The 15,308-nt window shown below is 33.3% G+C and overlaps 2 protein-coding genes across 4 annotated transcripts; both read right to left on the bottom strand.

Moving 5' to 3' along the window:
• Positions 1 to 2,780: 2,780 nt before the first annotated feature.
• Positions 2,781 to 12,170, bottom strand: LOC131610932 (uncharacterized). Of its 3 annotated transcripts, XM_058883024.1 has the most exons (14): positions 12,050 to 12,164; positions 11,713 to 11,817; positions 11,551 to 11,624; positions 10,388 to 10,459; positions 10,261 to 10,289; positions 10,127 to 10,177; positions 9,666 to 9,716; positions 9,035 to 9,094; positions 8,837 to 8,919; positions 8,403 to 8,550; positions 7,895 to 7,945; positions 5,782 to 5,886; positions 4,150 to 4,328; positions 2,781 to 3,280 (listed from the first exon to the last, which is right to left on the bottom strand). In XM_058883024.1, the coding sequence occupies exons 1-13, from the start codon at positions 12,148 to 12,150 to the stop codon at positions 4,182 to 4,184; spliced, it is 1,077 nt and encodes a 358-aa protein (XP_058739007.1). In that variant the 5' UTR covers positions 12,151 to 12,164; the 3' UTR covers positions 2,781 to 3,280; positions 4,150 to 4,181. The 3 variants fall into 3 exon arrangements, with proteins under 3 accessions (XP_058739007.1, XP_058739008.1, XP_058739006.1); XM_058883025.1 differs by having other exon boundaries at positions 2,781 to 4,328; positions 11,709 to 11,817; positions 12,050 to 12,170; XM_058883023.1 differs by having other exon boundaries at positions 2,781 to 4,328.
• A 407-nt stretch (positions 12,171 to 12,577) lies between these two features.
• On the bottom strand, positions 12,578 to 13,549 carry LOC131615209 (helicase swr-1-like). Its single transcript, XM_058886688.1, has 3 exons — positions 13,417 to 13,549; positions 12,915 to 13,179; positions 12,578 to 12,812 (listed from the first exon to the last, which is right to left on the bottom strand). Exons 1-3 carry the CDS (start codon positions 13,547 to 13,549, stop codon positions 12,578 to 12,580), a joined length of 633 nt encoding a protein of 210 aa, XP_058742671.1.
• Between the last annotated feature and the right edge of the window lie 1,759 nt (positions 13,550 to 15,308).

Raw genomic sequence — 15,308 nt, 5'->3', positions numbered from 1 at the left:
AACTATCAGCTATCAGCTACCAGCTATCAGCTAACAGCTAAAAGCTATCAGCTATCAGCTATCAGCTATCAGCTATCAGCTAAAAGCTATCAGCTATCAGCTATCAGCTATCAGCTAGTTTTACCAAACAGAGCCTAAGATAAATTTTTTTTAAAAGTGTATCAATGAATTTTAAAAATGGACCCGGGAAAAAAATACTTAAGAATGGTAAACTGTCTCACATTTAAAAGTCAGAGTGACTATATTAGTATTTTATTTTTTTAGAATAAGAGGCATTTAAGGTTTAGCGCATGGCATTAAATGAATATTTAGAGGGGTCATTTATGTTGCTAATATGATAGGTTTTGATTTGGGAAAATAATAAATGTCTACTTAACTAGGAGTTAAAGTATGAGATTTGGAAGATCTTGTCTTTAATGGCAAGCGTAGGAACTGATATGTAGCAGAGTGAGGATCTTAGAATTAAATTTTGAGGCATTATTATTTTTATAATTAATAAAAATTTGTACGAATATGAATATCCTTTTGTTTTGAATGTTTAAGATATTTGTTAGTAATATTTTAAGACTCAATTTCAAATGAAACAAATATTGGCAGAGTCAATGTGTTGTTTATTTTAACTTTCATTGAAATAAAATTTAATTTAGTTTCTTAAGAATTTGCTTAAACGGAGTACTATGTAGTAGTAACAATCTAAGCCCACAAAAGATAAATTAAGCAACCGTTGAAGTTCCTCTCAATTGTAGATGCTGTTAGTACACCTCATATAAGCACCTACACAGCATCTACAATTTGACACAAATGCTAGCTTATTTCAAAACTTTAATGCAGAGCTAGTAAGCAAGAACCCACAGTTTCTCAAAGATCCAACTTTTGAAGATTTGTTATAAAACAAAGCAGAGTAAATTTACTCTCAACGTGAACAACCGACAACTAATTGATTGTGAATGTTGGTAAACTCAAAATTACTCTTTAAAAGCCAGGCACTATCATTATATTCATCGAAATTGTTTTTCAGAATTTGGAGAAAATTACGAAAAAAGTAGATAAATTTAAAAAAAAAATTATATAAAATAGTAAATGAATATTTGCTACTGACACTTTTTAAATTTTTTGGTATAATATAAGAACATATATTTAAATTGTATAGCTCATCTAAACTCTAGAAAAGTTTTAAAAAATCAACATACATGAAAAAGAAAAAATTATAAAATTCTTTTCACTTTCTTTCTTTTTTTCCAAAAATGTCTTCTCTTACTCTCCCTTCTAAATTCTCCAATTGTATCAAAATTGCAAACATGACTTCAATCTATTGTTAGTTAATCATTTTATGGATTAAATTGATCAAAAAAAACATATCAAAAGACTAAATTGATTACCTTATCATATACTCCATTATATAAAAAAAACTAAAGTACTCTCTCTCTCTGTTCTAAATTTATGTTATTTTATAAAAAAATCACTTAAATCAAAATTTATCTAAATTCTTAGATACCAGGAATTTTTACTACATGACATTTCATGAATGAGTGATGGATAGGTACCCCAATCAAAATTCACACTCAAGTGTTCACCAAATTTTTCTCATATTATCATATATTATTCGAGTAAGATCCTCTGACCTCCATTTCTATTTAGGAAATGAAGTGAATTTCTACTCATATTATTCATTCCTCTCTTCTTCTATTTTTCTTTTTAACTTCATTTTTTCATATCATTATTAAAATAAATTATTTACACATAATTTTTTTCTCATACAAAATTAATTACACTTTTTAAAATGAACAACTAAAATATTATAGAATTTAAAATAGAGGGAGTAATTAATTAAAAATACTTCTTTGGATATTATAGCAATTTCTATAACCATAGTAATTGTTTACCCTTTTCAAAGCATAGGTTACACAATACACTATTAGTTTTCTCCCGGAACCGTATGAATTTACAAAATTATCCCCTTTACCTCTTCCGGATAATATTATTCGGACAATCATAGCAATGCAAAATATGATATTTAAACATGATTATCAACTAAATTAGGGGTTTGTTCAGATAATATTATTTGGACAAACATATGTAGATGCAAAATATGATGTCTAATAGAGTCATAGATTTCTATGACTAGTATTGTTTGGACCAAAAAAAACATATAAATTGTAGTAGGTCTAAGTGCGAGTATTGCAACAGTTTCAGTCGCCACAATTCTCAATCTAAACATGGTTATTGACTGAGTCATAAATTTGTCCGAATAGTAATATCAAGACAGACTACAAAAAATTGATAAATTGTAGCGCTCTAAATATGAACCTCATGGTGGTTTGAGCAGCCACAATTATCCAATACAACATGTTTCTTATCTGGACAAACATATAGGATACGGCCGGATTATACTATTCGAATGGGACATTACATTATGTGTCATATAATGTGTTATGGCACTACGGTTTGGGACACACTATAGCCTATGCGTCCATGCAGATATTTTGGCATTAGAAAGGAATCTTGTCTACTAATCTACTATTAAAATAAAGGTATTGGAAAACATTTTGTTTGATCAATCACATGTAGTCACGGGGTACAAGCTTATTTAGATTAAGCTTTCTAAAAGACACTCGTGATTTTGCTTAACTTCATCACCAATTTTGGTTACTTGTCGTACATAGCATTAATTTTGGTTACTTGCCGTCTCATTATTTTATCTAATACTTTTATCAAATTAGTATTTTGGTGCAAACTATAACACTCAGAATAAATTCTAAAGTAAAAGATAATAATAATAATAATAATAATACAAAAATTTTAAGGAGCACGAGAATCTACAAGCAAAAACTTTCCCACAGTAATCAAAGAATGGCAAACTCCACCAACAGGTGCGCATGGTGTTTCAGCCTCCACCAACATACTTTGAAGTTCAAATTTATTCATTGGTTTTCCATTCGATTTTCATCGACATACGATCAGCCGTAATAAAATTTTGAGAAACTAATGCACTAGTAGGTAAGGTTGTAACATTGACAAAGAAATGCAACTCAGTTTTTTTAAGCTATAAATATTTCAAATTTAGCAACGTTTCAATCCTTTCGGTGATCAACTTTAAAACACACAAAACACACAGGCCAATAATAAAAAAGGATTCAGACCTTATTGACTGGTATATGCCACTGGATTCTTGATAACGTCTTCCATGTTGAGCCACCCATAGCGAACCAGCCTCGGTTCAACAGAAACCGCAAGTGTAATTTTCTCGTCCAATGAAATAGCAATACCTGCTACCTGGAACCTGCTTTGAAAACTCTGGCTAGAATATACTAGTACTATATATTATCACAATAATCATTCTATGCTCTGTAAATGAGGAAGAAAACTTGAGAACAAATTGAAATTACTAAGAAAACTTATCAAGAAACAGAAGCACTGCGAACATGGATAGTATTCAATGTCTTTATTAACAAAAATATTTACCCAGTCTGTTAACTAGGGTGGTTTCACTTTTTACGACGGGGAGACACAAGTGCTACAATTTCATAGAAAGCAATTGGCATCTGATAGTGCGTGTCGCGCCTCTATAGCTGCTCATGTTTGAGCAGTAGTTAGTAAACGTACCTAATTCTGCAAACTATTTGTATCCCTATAAGGAGGTGTTTGAGTAAACGACTTAATTAAGTTTATGATAAGTCGTTTTACAATCAAATAGAAAATGAGGGTAAACTCTACATAAATTTGTATAAATTGTTTCTATAAGTTAACATAAGGAACTTATGAAAATAAACTGAAAACAACCTATAGCATACCATTTGCTATTTTAAAGTTTCTTTAAACACGTGCACAAGTGCTTATATGTCATAAGATAGGTTTATATAAGCTCTTCCAAACGTCCCCCTAAATATTGATTCAGTGATCATCCGGATTAGTTTTTCTCATTCTAATAAGATCATATAAGAATTTCATTCACTTTTCTCAAATATTATCTCCAATTTAAAACACCCTACAATCCTTATAACTTGGATTCTTTTTTTTTTACATGTGATGAATACAATGAAGATGATAAAATGTGAAATTACAATTGTTGTCTGAAGTATCAATAGCTATGTGATTGTGATAAATTACCAAAGAGCCAAAGAGCCAGTCTTTTTAACTTGAAAAACTCACATTTTACAAGCCAATAGCCAAAGAGCCATACTTCATTTGTTTGTAGATGCCATATGATTCTTAATTAAGTTTGCCACATGCTCAGCCACCCATAATGAACCAGCCTCAGTGCAACTGAAACCATGAGTGTGGTTTTCTCGCTCAATAAATAAGGGAATGCCTGGAACCTGCTTTGAGATCTGTTACCAGAATGACTAAAGTTAAGCTGTGATAATCATTCAATACTCCGTGAATAAAGTACACTTGAGAACAAACACAGATCACTAGAGAAGCTTATGAAAGAAACAGAAGTACTGCAATCATGACTAGCATTTCAATCAACGCTTCGTTTCCCATAATTTAATATTAACGTGGTATTTATACTATGAGGCATAGATACGGGTACGGTACCCAGTACGGGCACTAGTACAGGCTACGGTATTTAAGAAAAAATCAAGGTACGGGTACATCAACAAAAATTAAGAGTTTTTATATAAAATGTATCAAAAGAGAACTAAATTGTTCAATTCAAATAAAAACATCAGAATAAAAGTTTAAAAATTTAAAATTTGTGTTAAGTTAAAATAACAAAGAAACTAAAATACATAATATATTATATGAGTATATAAGAAAACCACAAAGTTTACTCGAAACAGACTAACGAAGAAAAAAAAACGAAGTATCACAAGTTTTGTACGTGCATCCGGTACGGGTATGTACCCACCATTTTCAAAGTACCCATGCTTTAGATTCGAGATGATTTGCATATTTCTTCATGGAAGTATAAATATTTTACTAGAAAGTTTTGACTCTAACCAAATGCTAAATTCACCCAAAAAAAATGACAGGTAATATAGAGAACACTGGAAGACCCTCCTCTAATATCCAACTTACGCAGCTGGGGCTTGAGGCAGTTTCTTTTCACTTTTTGTTTAAGCTAAAAAGCATTTCGTTGGTTTTTCGAAACTACAAATGTACATTACTTTGAAACAAATAAGAGAATGGGTAAAAAGAAAGTGTTTCGGGTATTGTCAATGTATATAATTTAGTATCGTGTTTTTATAATCAATGTATTGTAATTTTGCAAGCATCAGTTATTTGATACATTATTTTTATTGATTAGGCTGAAAACAGAGAAAATTAATTAACTTTCTCGATGTGTGTATAATTGAAGGTCCACAGCTTATAGTAGGGAAATATGAAGAGGAAGGGGAAGATCAGAATTATCAGATCACAATTCTTGTAAAGATCTCAACACAAACCAAAGCCTCAGCTTAATGGCATGGACAGCTGTAAGCTTACGTATTATAAAAAAATAAATATAAGGTTTTTTTTGCTTCAAGTCGAATAAAAGGTTCTTTCTTTTTTACTTTTAATATATTTAGAGAAAAAATCTGCAATTTTGATATGAAAAATCTTTCTTCAATAATAAAAAGAACACTCAACTTTGATCATTTTGTTGCACTATTTTGGGACCATAAATGATCACCAAGACTAATACAACCCCAACCAAGTAACTATCCCACATACACACACTCAGAAGGAGCCAATCCTGGTCCCGAACTATGCTTGAGGCCTAAATATACCTTGAGATGAAGCAAAAGCTTTCCAGATGATAATAAAAGTAACCAAACAAAATATATGATAACATACCTCTTCAAGCAATTGAAGTGGACCCCAATGATCATCAACACCAAATAAAAATGCACACTGATCCTTCCTTTCTCGTAAAAATGTCCAATCTTGTGGCTCCGCTAACTAGCATAGTAAACACATGGTATGACTATCAATGCAGTCAACATTGTCAAATATAAGCAAGCGCTACTAAATGTGTTCAAACTTCAAAATAAGATTTGTATGCTTGATCTCCCAGAATACCAGGTTGGGTAGAGAGTCCCCCATCCTCAAAAAATAGCTACATAGTACATTCAAATATGAAGAAATCCACAAAATCGTTTAAAATCTATTTTGCTCCTCTAGATGACAAAGGGCAGCTGGAAGTACTGGCTACAAATCAGCAAAACCAAACAGCTATGACTTTTTTAAATTAGTGGAGGGGGAATTGTATTACTTATTTAGAGGGACGGGGAGGCATTAAGCCATTCACACCAAATGAGGATTCGAACACAGCCCCCTTGGTTTACAAAGCCAGGCAGTCACCGTTGTGTTAGCACCCACGAGATAGTTAACATACTAAGAAACTACAGTGATGAACTTTGATGTTTTGCGCATCATTGAGTATTGAAAAATTATGAGTGCCTTGATAGCTCTAATAAACATGTCCCCCTCCCCTCCCATTCAATTTTCTTGTGATAGACTAATACATATGCTAGAAAAATAAATGGGCTGAGGAGTGGGTTAATTGGAAATGTTAGATGCATGTGAATGAAGGAGGAAGCAAGAAAATATTTCCCGAGTTAAAAAGCCAATGATTATGCTAGAGAAGGTGTCAAGGTGTTAGCTTAGAATTGTGGCAGTGAGAAAATCTGAGAGAAAGATGAACGAAGTGCAGAGGTAAGAAAAAAACTTGGACGGTGTCTAATATCTGTAATTTCTGATTGTTCATGATCAAATGAGCTGAAGTAGATTTTACACTTACACAGAAGGTGGGGCCTTGAAATTCAACTAGGTATACTAGAAGAAACTACCTCTGGCAGAATAAGCTGATCAAGCATATTCTGTTGTACACAGTTACAAACTAATATGACAAAAAAAAAAAGTGAGGACTGGGGTGAGTTGGATTATTTTGGTCACTGCAAAATATCTCCATTATTGGCAGAGGGCTGCCTCTGCTTGTGAGGAGTTTGGTCTCCATAACTTTTAATGTATTCTCAAGATTCTATCAATTTGAATCATGGGAGATAAAGATGAAAGAACAGAACAAAAATTTAAGGGTTTGACGAAGGAGCTTGGTGAGCAGCAAAAATGATTCAATGAAATGCTGAATGGTTTGACTAGTGCATGGAAAAGAGGTATAATGATATTGCTATGAGAAATCAAGGGCTGGTGATGAGGTGCATGGGAGCGAAGGCGGCAAGGAGGAGGGGGCTAATGACAAGATGAAGCATGGTGAGTGGTAGTGTGAGGTACTCCCTTGGTACACAAATATAAGAAACAGCAAGTCATGTTTCCTGGACTCAAATATAAGCAGATTTCAACTAACTTCATTATATTTGTCAGCATTTCAAAAAGTACCTTTCAATTAAAGTTTTCAGGAAAGAAATTCCCATTGAAAATTAAATTAAATTAAATGAAGATAGAAGATAGTTTGGTGAATATAATTATATCTTTAATTACATCAAGAGAAGTTAATTAATATTATTAGTTAGAGTACAATTGATATTTTGGCATACATGTAAGTTTAGAGGGAGTATTGTATTTTACTAGGGAAGACCCAGGTTGGTGCATCGTCCCAGGTAATATTGCCGAATCAACCCTGTACCAGAAAGGGAGAAAGTAGCTACAGAAATGGTTTTCTTGGAGGGATGAGCACTGAATTGGTTCAATGCTTGGATGGGGAAAATAAAATTGATTTGTAAGTCGGTAAGAAAAATAACTCCTACTTAACAGTTTGGTAAGAGAATATAAAGCAATGTCATACAACAGCAACTAAAACTTTTCCACAAACTGAGGTCCATTACATGGATCATACAATGCTATAGTACTTTATTTCAAACAAGGATTTTGAAGAAAAATTTCACGTGTAGATGAAAAAATGATAAAGGCTAAATATAAAAGATATATTCATAGAAAGGAAGCAATTTACCTCTTTGAATTCAGTCATGGCCAAATAGAGGACATTTCGCATGGTATGGTACTGTTAAGTTATTAAAGTTAGAGAAAATCAATATAAAAAAATATGCAAATGTAACCCCACTGTGAATAAATAAAACCAGTATCATAAAATGTAGCTCTTTTATTCGTATTCCAATTATAACTAAATAAGAAAAGGTATCAATATTCAGAAAAGGGAAAACCACAACTCCCTCCATTCAAAAACTTTGGTTGTGTAAGCATTTTAGTTTTGTTTCAAGACTTTAGGTTTTTTGAAAAACCCCAGACATATTTGACCTTTTTCCTTCCAAATGCGCTCTAGATATAATTAACATCATTTTCTTTTGAAAAGATTATTTGAGATATTTATAGATATTTGTAAAACATTTAATGATTTAAATATATGCAAATACTTTAAACAACCAAAGTTTCGGAAATAGGAGTAACTTACATGTTCATATGACTTAACATTGAAGCCCTTTTTTAACAGTAAAGCTAACCTGTGACAAGTGAGAGCATGCAGCCTCAACTGCACTGGCAGACCATGACTTCCCAAGGGATTTTTTGACAATAAACCTCAAAGCCTTAACTGGTAACAATCCTAATGATGCTGTCAGATAGCTAAGAGCAGCAGCTACAATTTGGGATCTGAGATCCTATTAGACATTTCAAATAATAGCTCGGATTTTTAAACATAAATTGTCATTAATTAGCTTTGATGATAATATGATAACTATTTGACAAAAAGAGATACCTAATTACTAATTTTTATGCGAAATTTGTTCAGATTAAACTATTGATATTATTTTGTGTAAATCGAATCCAAAGAGGTAAGAAAGAGAGTTTGTGCCAAGTCAAATATGTGATATCTAAATTCACTACTAGTTCGTGGCATATCTAACAAGAAAGGCAGTATCAAAGGGGGTTGACTTACTGTGCAATTTTTGCAATAATTAATTGTGTTGTTGAGTTTGGGTTTAAAGTCAAAAATGGATAAAGTCCAACGCAATATTTCACCTGCAGACCCAGGAGATATGCAAGCACATAATTTACAAAGACCAGAAATAATAAATTTTATGGGTGGGTGGTATTATACGTTCATGCTTAATTAAATATGCAGAATTCCAGGCACCTTCTCTAGAGACTTCTTGAACATTTCAAGAGCTATGTATGAACCAATAGAGTGCCCAACCTGGTAAAAAAGCTCTAAATTAGTTATCAAAACTTCATTTCAGTAAATGATATTAAACTTTTCTATATCCAAAATATTTTTTTGGATAAAACAAATGTTACTTGAAGAATTAGTTTTAACCCTGTTGAATAGAAACATTATATATGATAAAACATTATGTTGTTGTTTGATCCATATAGCCGATCCCACTTAGTATTTAGTTTTTTGTTGTTATTGTAATTAGTTTTAAACCCTCTTGCAAAATACTTACTGGTGTCCCAATCCAATAGATATATGTGTTGAAAAAACATAGATGGCAACTGCTTGCAAATAGTTCAGCTAAGAACCAGATTCGTTTGATTTATTAATGATAATCCAACATTGTTCTCTTTTAGCTGATAAAAGGGTGTAAGTTGAAACATGCAAATAAGTTTTGAACTCAGTATTTCTAACATCGCCCTGAATTTTATGTCCTCAAAAGGGAAAGGAGATTGTTCAATTTGCAGCACATTGGTGTTATAGTTCTTACAACACTGCAAATGAATATGACCCTGGGGAAAAATATTGGAGGTGTTGATGTAAAAGAACCCACCAGTATTATAGGAATCTCGATACCTTGCAGTTCTTCTTTGATAAAATCAATCTAGAAAAACAGAGAAGTGAAGACTACAGTTACACATCAATACAATGTTAAAGTACATTTATCTAAGTCAAGAATGGAGAAAAAGGAAAGCATAAAAGTAACCCAGTTAAACCAGTAAACAAATACAGGAATGCAGAGATTTGAACATGATGAAATACAAACATGCTACTGTTTCCATACCAACCATCGATAAATCAATAATTTTACACGGGAAGTAAAAAAAATGAATGATTTCTAGTTAAGTTATCTCGAATACTAAATTTATTATATTTTTTGTAGTACAAGTGCTCCCAATGTACACATGGTATCGCCAACTAGTAAATGAGTATTCAAACAAACCAATTGACGAACTTCCTAACACTAAAACCAGCAAACGCTATGTGAAGATCAAATATCAAGCATCAAATTACCTTATGATCGATTTGTTCTTGTAAAGAGAACAACCGTCCATGCTCCCAATCCTAGTAACAAAACACTGTGTAAGAAACCCACTAATGCCACCAACAACCCAACCCCGCATATCAAACAAAACAAAATGCATTACCTTTGTTGAGTGAGAGACCTGGCCAATAGCTGATAGTTGAAATAATAATGAATAGTAAGCATACACTAGTTAATCAGATTTCCACACTATAACTAGTAGCCATAAAGAAAAAACTATCTTTACTTGCCTGTTACAGATGCAGTTCCCCCAAGAAGCTCATATAGAAATTCCACAAAGTCTTTGTAGAATAAAACAACACCTGCAGTAACCAAACACCCAAATGCTATATAAACAGCTTAATTAAGTGTTTATCATATACTCCATCCACCTCATAAAAATATCCTATTTAGATTGTGCGCAGTTCTTAAGAAAATAAGAAGTTGAGGTGATTTTAATGATTAAATGAACTTTATTCGTTAAAATATCAATATTAATCATAATTAGTTGAGTAGTTAAGGGGACTGAGATTCAATAGATAAGGATATATTAATGAAAAATATATTTAAGAAGGTTTAATTTATAGTGACGATTATTTTAAGGCAAATAAAAATTATAAATGAGACATCTTTTATGAGACGGAGAGAGTAACTAGTTAGCTATTTCTATACCAAAAGATAAAGTAAAGTTAAACTATTTTCATATAAACTGTAAGTTGTGATGGGATACTGGATTTGGGCTCTAGCCCAATTGGTGAGTTGAATGGGAGTGACATGGTAGGACTCTGTTAATAGTCAGTTAGAATATTCTCTGATTTTAAAGGACTCTCTGTTATAAAAGAGAATGGAGAGGAGTGGAAAATTCATTCAAAAAGTTAGTCGTAAACAGTTAGGAGAAGTTTCTCTCTGGTTTAGGAGTCTAGCTCTTGTTTAGAAGTTCGTAGAACCTTTACATTTTCTTGTTCTATTTTCATCATTGTAGAGGCTGAAGCTCATCAATTTCCATTCAATTATATACAGTTTCATTACTTTGTTTTTATATAAGTTCATACGCTATCCTCACAAACTTATAGAAATAAGCTAAAAACAGCTAATGGATATGTCATAAGTAGCTAGTGAATATGTCATAGGTATTTATGTCTTTCTAAAAGTCTCAAGTGTCTATGTCTTATATAGAACTGACACTTCTAATCAAACGCGTGTCTAGTCCAATGTCAGCACTAACACGACACTGACACATGTGATTACATTTAAATAACTCATTTTTTCAAATTATTCTCGGCATTGTTGTTTCGGTGTCTTTGTCGGTGCTTATTAGTCTATATCAAAAGATAAGCTCAAATAAGTCAATTAATACCCCCATAATAACATGAAAAACATAAACACCCGCCACAGCAAAGTTTCAAAGCCACACCTGGGTTTCCAGGAACAAACAGAACATGTAAACTTGGAGCATCAGCTTGTATCTCCAGTATTTCAGACGTATAACTACACAAAATTACAAAACCACTCATAAATGACAAAACAATGTTAAAAAAATGCTCTCAAATTCAACAACAATGTAACTATTACCTACTTTGACAATTTGCATAATCGAAAATTGGCACGCTTTCTACCATTAGAAAGCAAATTCTCGTCCACACCCATGTCCTCGTACAAGCACTTTGCAATAAACCTTGTCCTAGAATACAAAATTGGGAGAATGAAAATCTGTGTAATAAAATAAAGGAATCGAGGTAGCAGATAAATCTTATAGATTAAATTACGGAAAAGCTTGATTCGCGTATTCTATTGAATCTGATTGAATTTGTAACAGAAATACACATCTAAGAAGTAATAATGGACGGAGAGTGAGAGTGTGCAGAGGAAGGAACGATAATGATGATGGAAGATCGAAATGCGTTGGAAGGTACCTGGAAAATGAACGATGAAAGCGGAGAGAGTGGGAGAGTGTTCGTTGAGTCCAATATGCAAGATGAGGGAGAATTTGAGAGCTTAACATGGAATTGTTCATTTCTAACTGTAAGGGACTATTATTTTATTTATTTATTAAAATAAAAACTGAAAGGGAGAATAAAAAGAATTTTAGCCAAAAAAAACTAGTAGTACTTTTGTTCTTTATAATTTAAAAAATAAATAATAATAATAATAATAATAATAATAATAATAACTCGTCTGACGCATATTTCTCCTTGAAAACTCATCTGACGATGATTTCTTCTTGAAAACTCATCTGACGCTGATGACTTTCTTCTCCTTTGGAAGCTCAGTTAACTCATAAGTCTTGTTTCTTTCTATAGCCTCAAGTTCTTTTTTCATGGCATTCAACTATATTATCTTCTTGAGAGCTTCTTCAATACACACTTGTTCAAAATCTTCTTCTGATTCTGGAATCGTATCTCCTTCTAGACATTCTTCAGAAGAACGGCTACCACAAGAAGCTACACCTTTGTTAACTTCTGGACCTCGTCCAGAACCATAACCTTAAGAAGTACCGCCTTCAAAAGTTGGATTTCCTTCAGAACTTTTCCTTCAGAATCATGACCACCGTCAGAGGCTGGACTATCTTCAAAAGCTCTTCCTTCAGAAGTTCTACCTTCAGAGTCATGATTAACACTAGAAACATGATCATCTCTAGAAGCTTGTCCTCTGGAGCTAATGTCTTTAGAGTTTTCCCTTCCAGAAATATGATCACCACCAGATTTAACATATGGATCAAAATCAGATTCACCATTTGACTCATCTTCAGAGTCTCCAGAAGATTCTTCTTCTTCTGACTCTGACTCATCTTTAGAACCTTCAGGTTCTGATTTAACTTCAAAAGCATAATCTTCTTCAGATTCTAACTCATCTTCTAATCCTGTTTCAGACCCAGAATCACCTTCGGATTCTAACTTGTCTTCAGCTTTAGAGTCATCTTCTAGCTCTGACTCATCTTCAGAAACCACAGATTCTGACTCTTCTTTAGAATCTTCAAAGTCATCTTCAGATTCTGACTCATATAAAAACACTCCTTCAGAATATTCAAAGTTATCTTCTTCCCCTTCAGAATCAGAAAACAACAAACTCACAGGTTCCTCATCAGATTATAAGTCATTAATAGCACAGGTTCATCGTCAGAATCTCCTCTGACTATTTTTGCATCTTCTTTGTTTGACCAAGAATCTTTAGCAAAATGGCAAACCTATTGCAACAGTAACATTGAACCATTCTCTTGTCATAATTCTCTTTTCCCTTCAAATGTTTCTCCTCATCAAAATAGAAGACTTCTGAGACCTACCATATCTTTTCTGCTTCTGGTCTTTCTTGACAAAAGAAGCTTTCAGAGTCTGCTCAACCTTCCTATCAGAGGTTCTTTCATTCAGACGCAACTCTTGTGCCTCTAGACTACTATGCAGTTCTTTTATACTCATGATGTCCAGATCTTTAGAATGTTCAATTGCTACAACAATGTAATCAAATTGAGGATTGAGAGAGCTCAATACCTTTTCTATGATTACTTGTTCAGAAAGGGTTTCTCCACAAGCTTTCATCTCATAGTAATCAAAATCACTCTAGAGATGTACTTAGAAACCTTCTCGTTGTTCTTCATGTTAAGATTCTCATACTTCTTTCTCAGGGACTGAAGCTTCACCTTCTTCACTGATGCATCACCACCGTAACATTTGATTAGTGTGTCCCACGCCTCCTTCGCCATTGCTGAATTAGCAATTTTCTCAAACACGTTCACATCCACACACTGATGGATGAAGAACAATGCCTTCTGATCTATCTTCCTTGTTTCTCACTGTGTTTCTCTTTGTTCCTCTATCGTATCCGCTGCAACCGAAACATAACCTTCGGTAACAAGCTCAAGAACATCTTGAGCATCGAACAACACACACATTTGAATCATCCACCTATTTCAGTTATTTCCATCAAGCACCGAAAGTTTTGTATTCAAATTACTTCCACTCATTTTAACCTTGTGCAAGTCACTCAGATCTCACCAAACACAATGTTTCCCAATCCCGCAGAATCAGAAAATGTGATTCTGTTCCAATTTTGTTCAAGATTCAACACGAATACAAGAACCAAAATCAATCACACAACGCCTCACTGTTTCACTCGTGTTTCTCCGTGGATCCGAACTAGAGCTCTAGATACCAATTGTTAGTGCACAAGGTGATGAGAGAAAGCAAAAGGAATATGATATTCTTTATAAATGACGGCTACAAAAGTTGTGGAAATGATTAGGTTTAAATAACTACTACTACTATTCTATTTATACACAGAAAACTAGGGTTCCCCCGTAGGCCCTAACAAAAATAAACTTAATAACTAAGTAAAAAAATAAACTAGAACCCCAGAAGCTGAACATACTTCTAGACGCAACATCAGAAGCTTCTGCTTCTAACTGATAACAAATTTTGACTAACAACAACTTCTTAGTATGAATTACTTCCAACAATATGTGCATAAAGTAATTACTTACTCTTTACTGTATCCCATTTATAATTGCTTTTTATCATTTTTCACTTATTTAATTTAGTTCAATTAGATTAAGTATCTAATTAATGGTGTTCTTCTCCGAGAAAGTATAGCTAATCCAAAACTACAGGATTATTTTGATATAATATTTGATGAAACTCGTGAACCTCCTCCTATTTTTTCTACGTACATTTTTTCGTACATTTATGTAATGTTGTTTCATACAAGTTCAGAGATATATTTATGAGATAATGAAATATTTAGTTAAAATTTATTCTTATAATATTAATGAGTGGATCATGCCTGCCATGCTAGGAGAGAGAGCATGGGATCTCCGATGTCTACGGTCTCATCGGGGAGAAGGGCTTCTTGAGTGATCCTGAGGAGGTGTTCACCGGGTTTATGCCCGGGGATTTTCTTTTCTTTGAAGACGGGGATATGTTATTCTGGAGAGGAGATTTACGATCCTGTTTCTTGATTGTTGGAATCTCGTGATGGCGATCTCTGGGGTGGGGAGAAGGGCTCGGCGAACGTCAGCGACGTTTCCGCAGGGCAGATCGCCGATGATGCGCTCCCTCCAAAGCCCTGATCCATTCATTTTACTGCAAGATCATGGAATTTAGTCTTCCTCTTCTTACAACACTATTATCAATAAAAAATAATAAAATTTTAATAATATTGATGCACAACATAACACCTATT

Source organism: Vicia villosa, linkage group LG6 (assembly GCF_029867415.1).
Source record: "Vicia villosa cultivar HV-30 ecotype Madison, WI linkage group LG6, Vvil1.0, whole genome shotgun sequence".
Lineage (NCBI taxonomy): Eukaryota > Viridiplantae > Streptophyta > Magnoliopsida > Fabales > Fabaceae > Vicia > Vicia villosa.
This window is presented reverse-complemented; position numbering and strand designations above follow the sequence as displayed.

Excerpts from the sequence above, each read along its gene's own strand:
- LOC131610932 (XM_058883023.1), bottom strand. The coding sequence starts at position 12,150 with ATGAACAATTCCATGTTAAGCTCTCAAATTCTCCCTCATCTTGCATAT. Across the intron at positions 11,818-12,049 it reads TTTCATCGTTCATTTTCCAG|GACAAGGTTTATTGCAAAGT; the intron begins GTACCTTCCAAC and ends TTTGTATTCTAG. Across the intron at positions 10,290-10,387 it reads GGGAACTGCATCTGTAACAG|CTATTGGCCAGGTCTCTCAC; the intron begins GCAAGTAAAGAT and ends TTCAACTATCAG.
- LOC131615209 (XM_058886688.1), bottom strand. The coding sequence starts at position 13,549 with ATGAGTATAAAAGAACTGCATAGTAGTCTAGAGGCACAAGAGTTGCGT. Across the intron at positions 13,180-13,416 it reads CCAGAAGCAGAAAAGATATG|GGGAAGAAGATAACTTTGAA; the intron begins GTAGGTCTCAGA and ends CTGATTCTGAAG. Across the intron at positions 12,813-12,914 it reads GGTTCTAAAGATGAGTCAGA|GGAAAACTCTAAAGACATTA; the intron begins GTCAGAAGAAGA and ends TATTTCTGGAAG.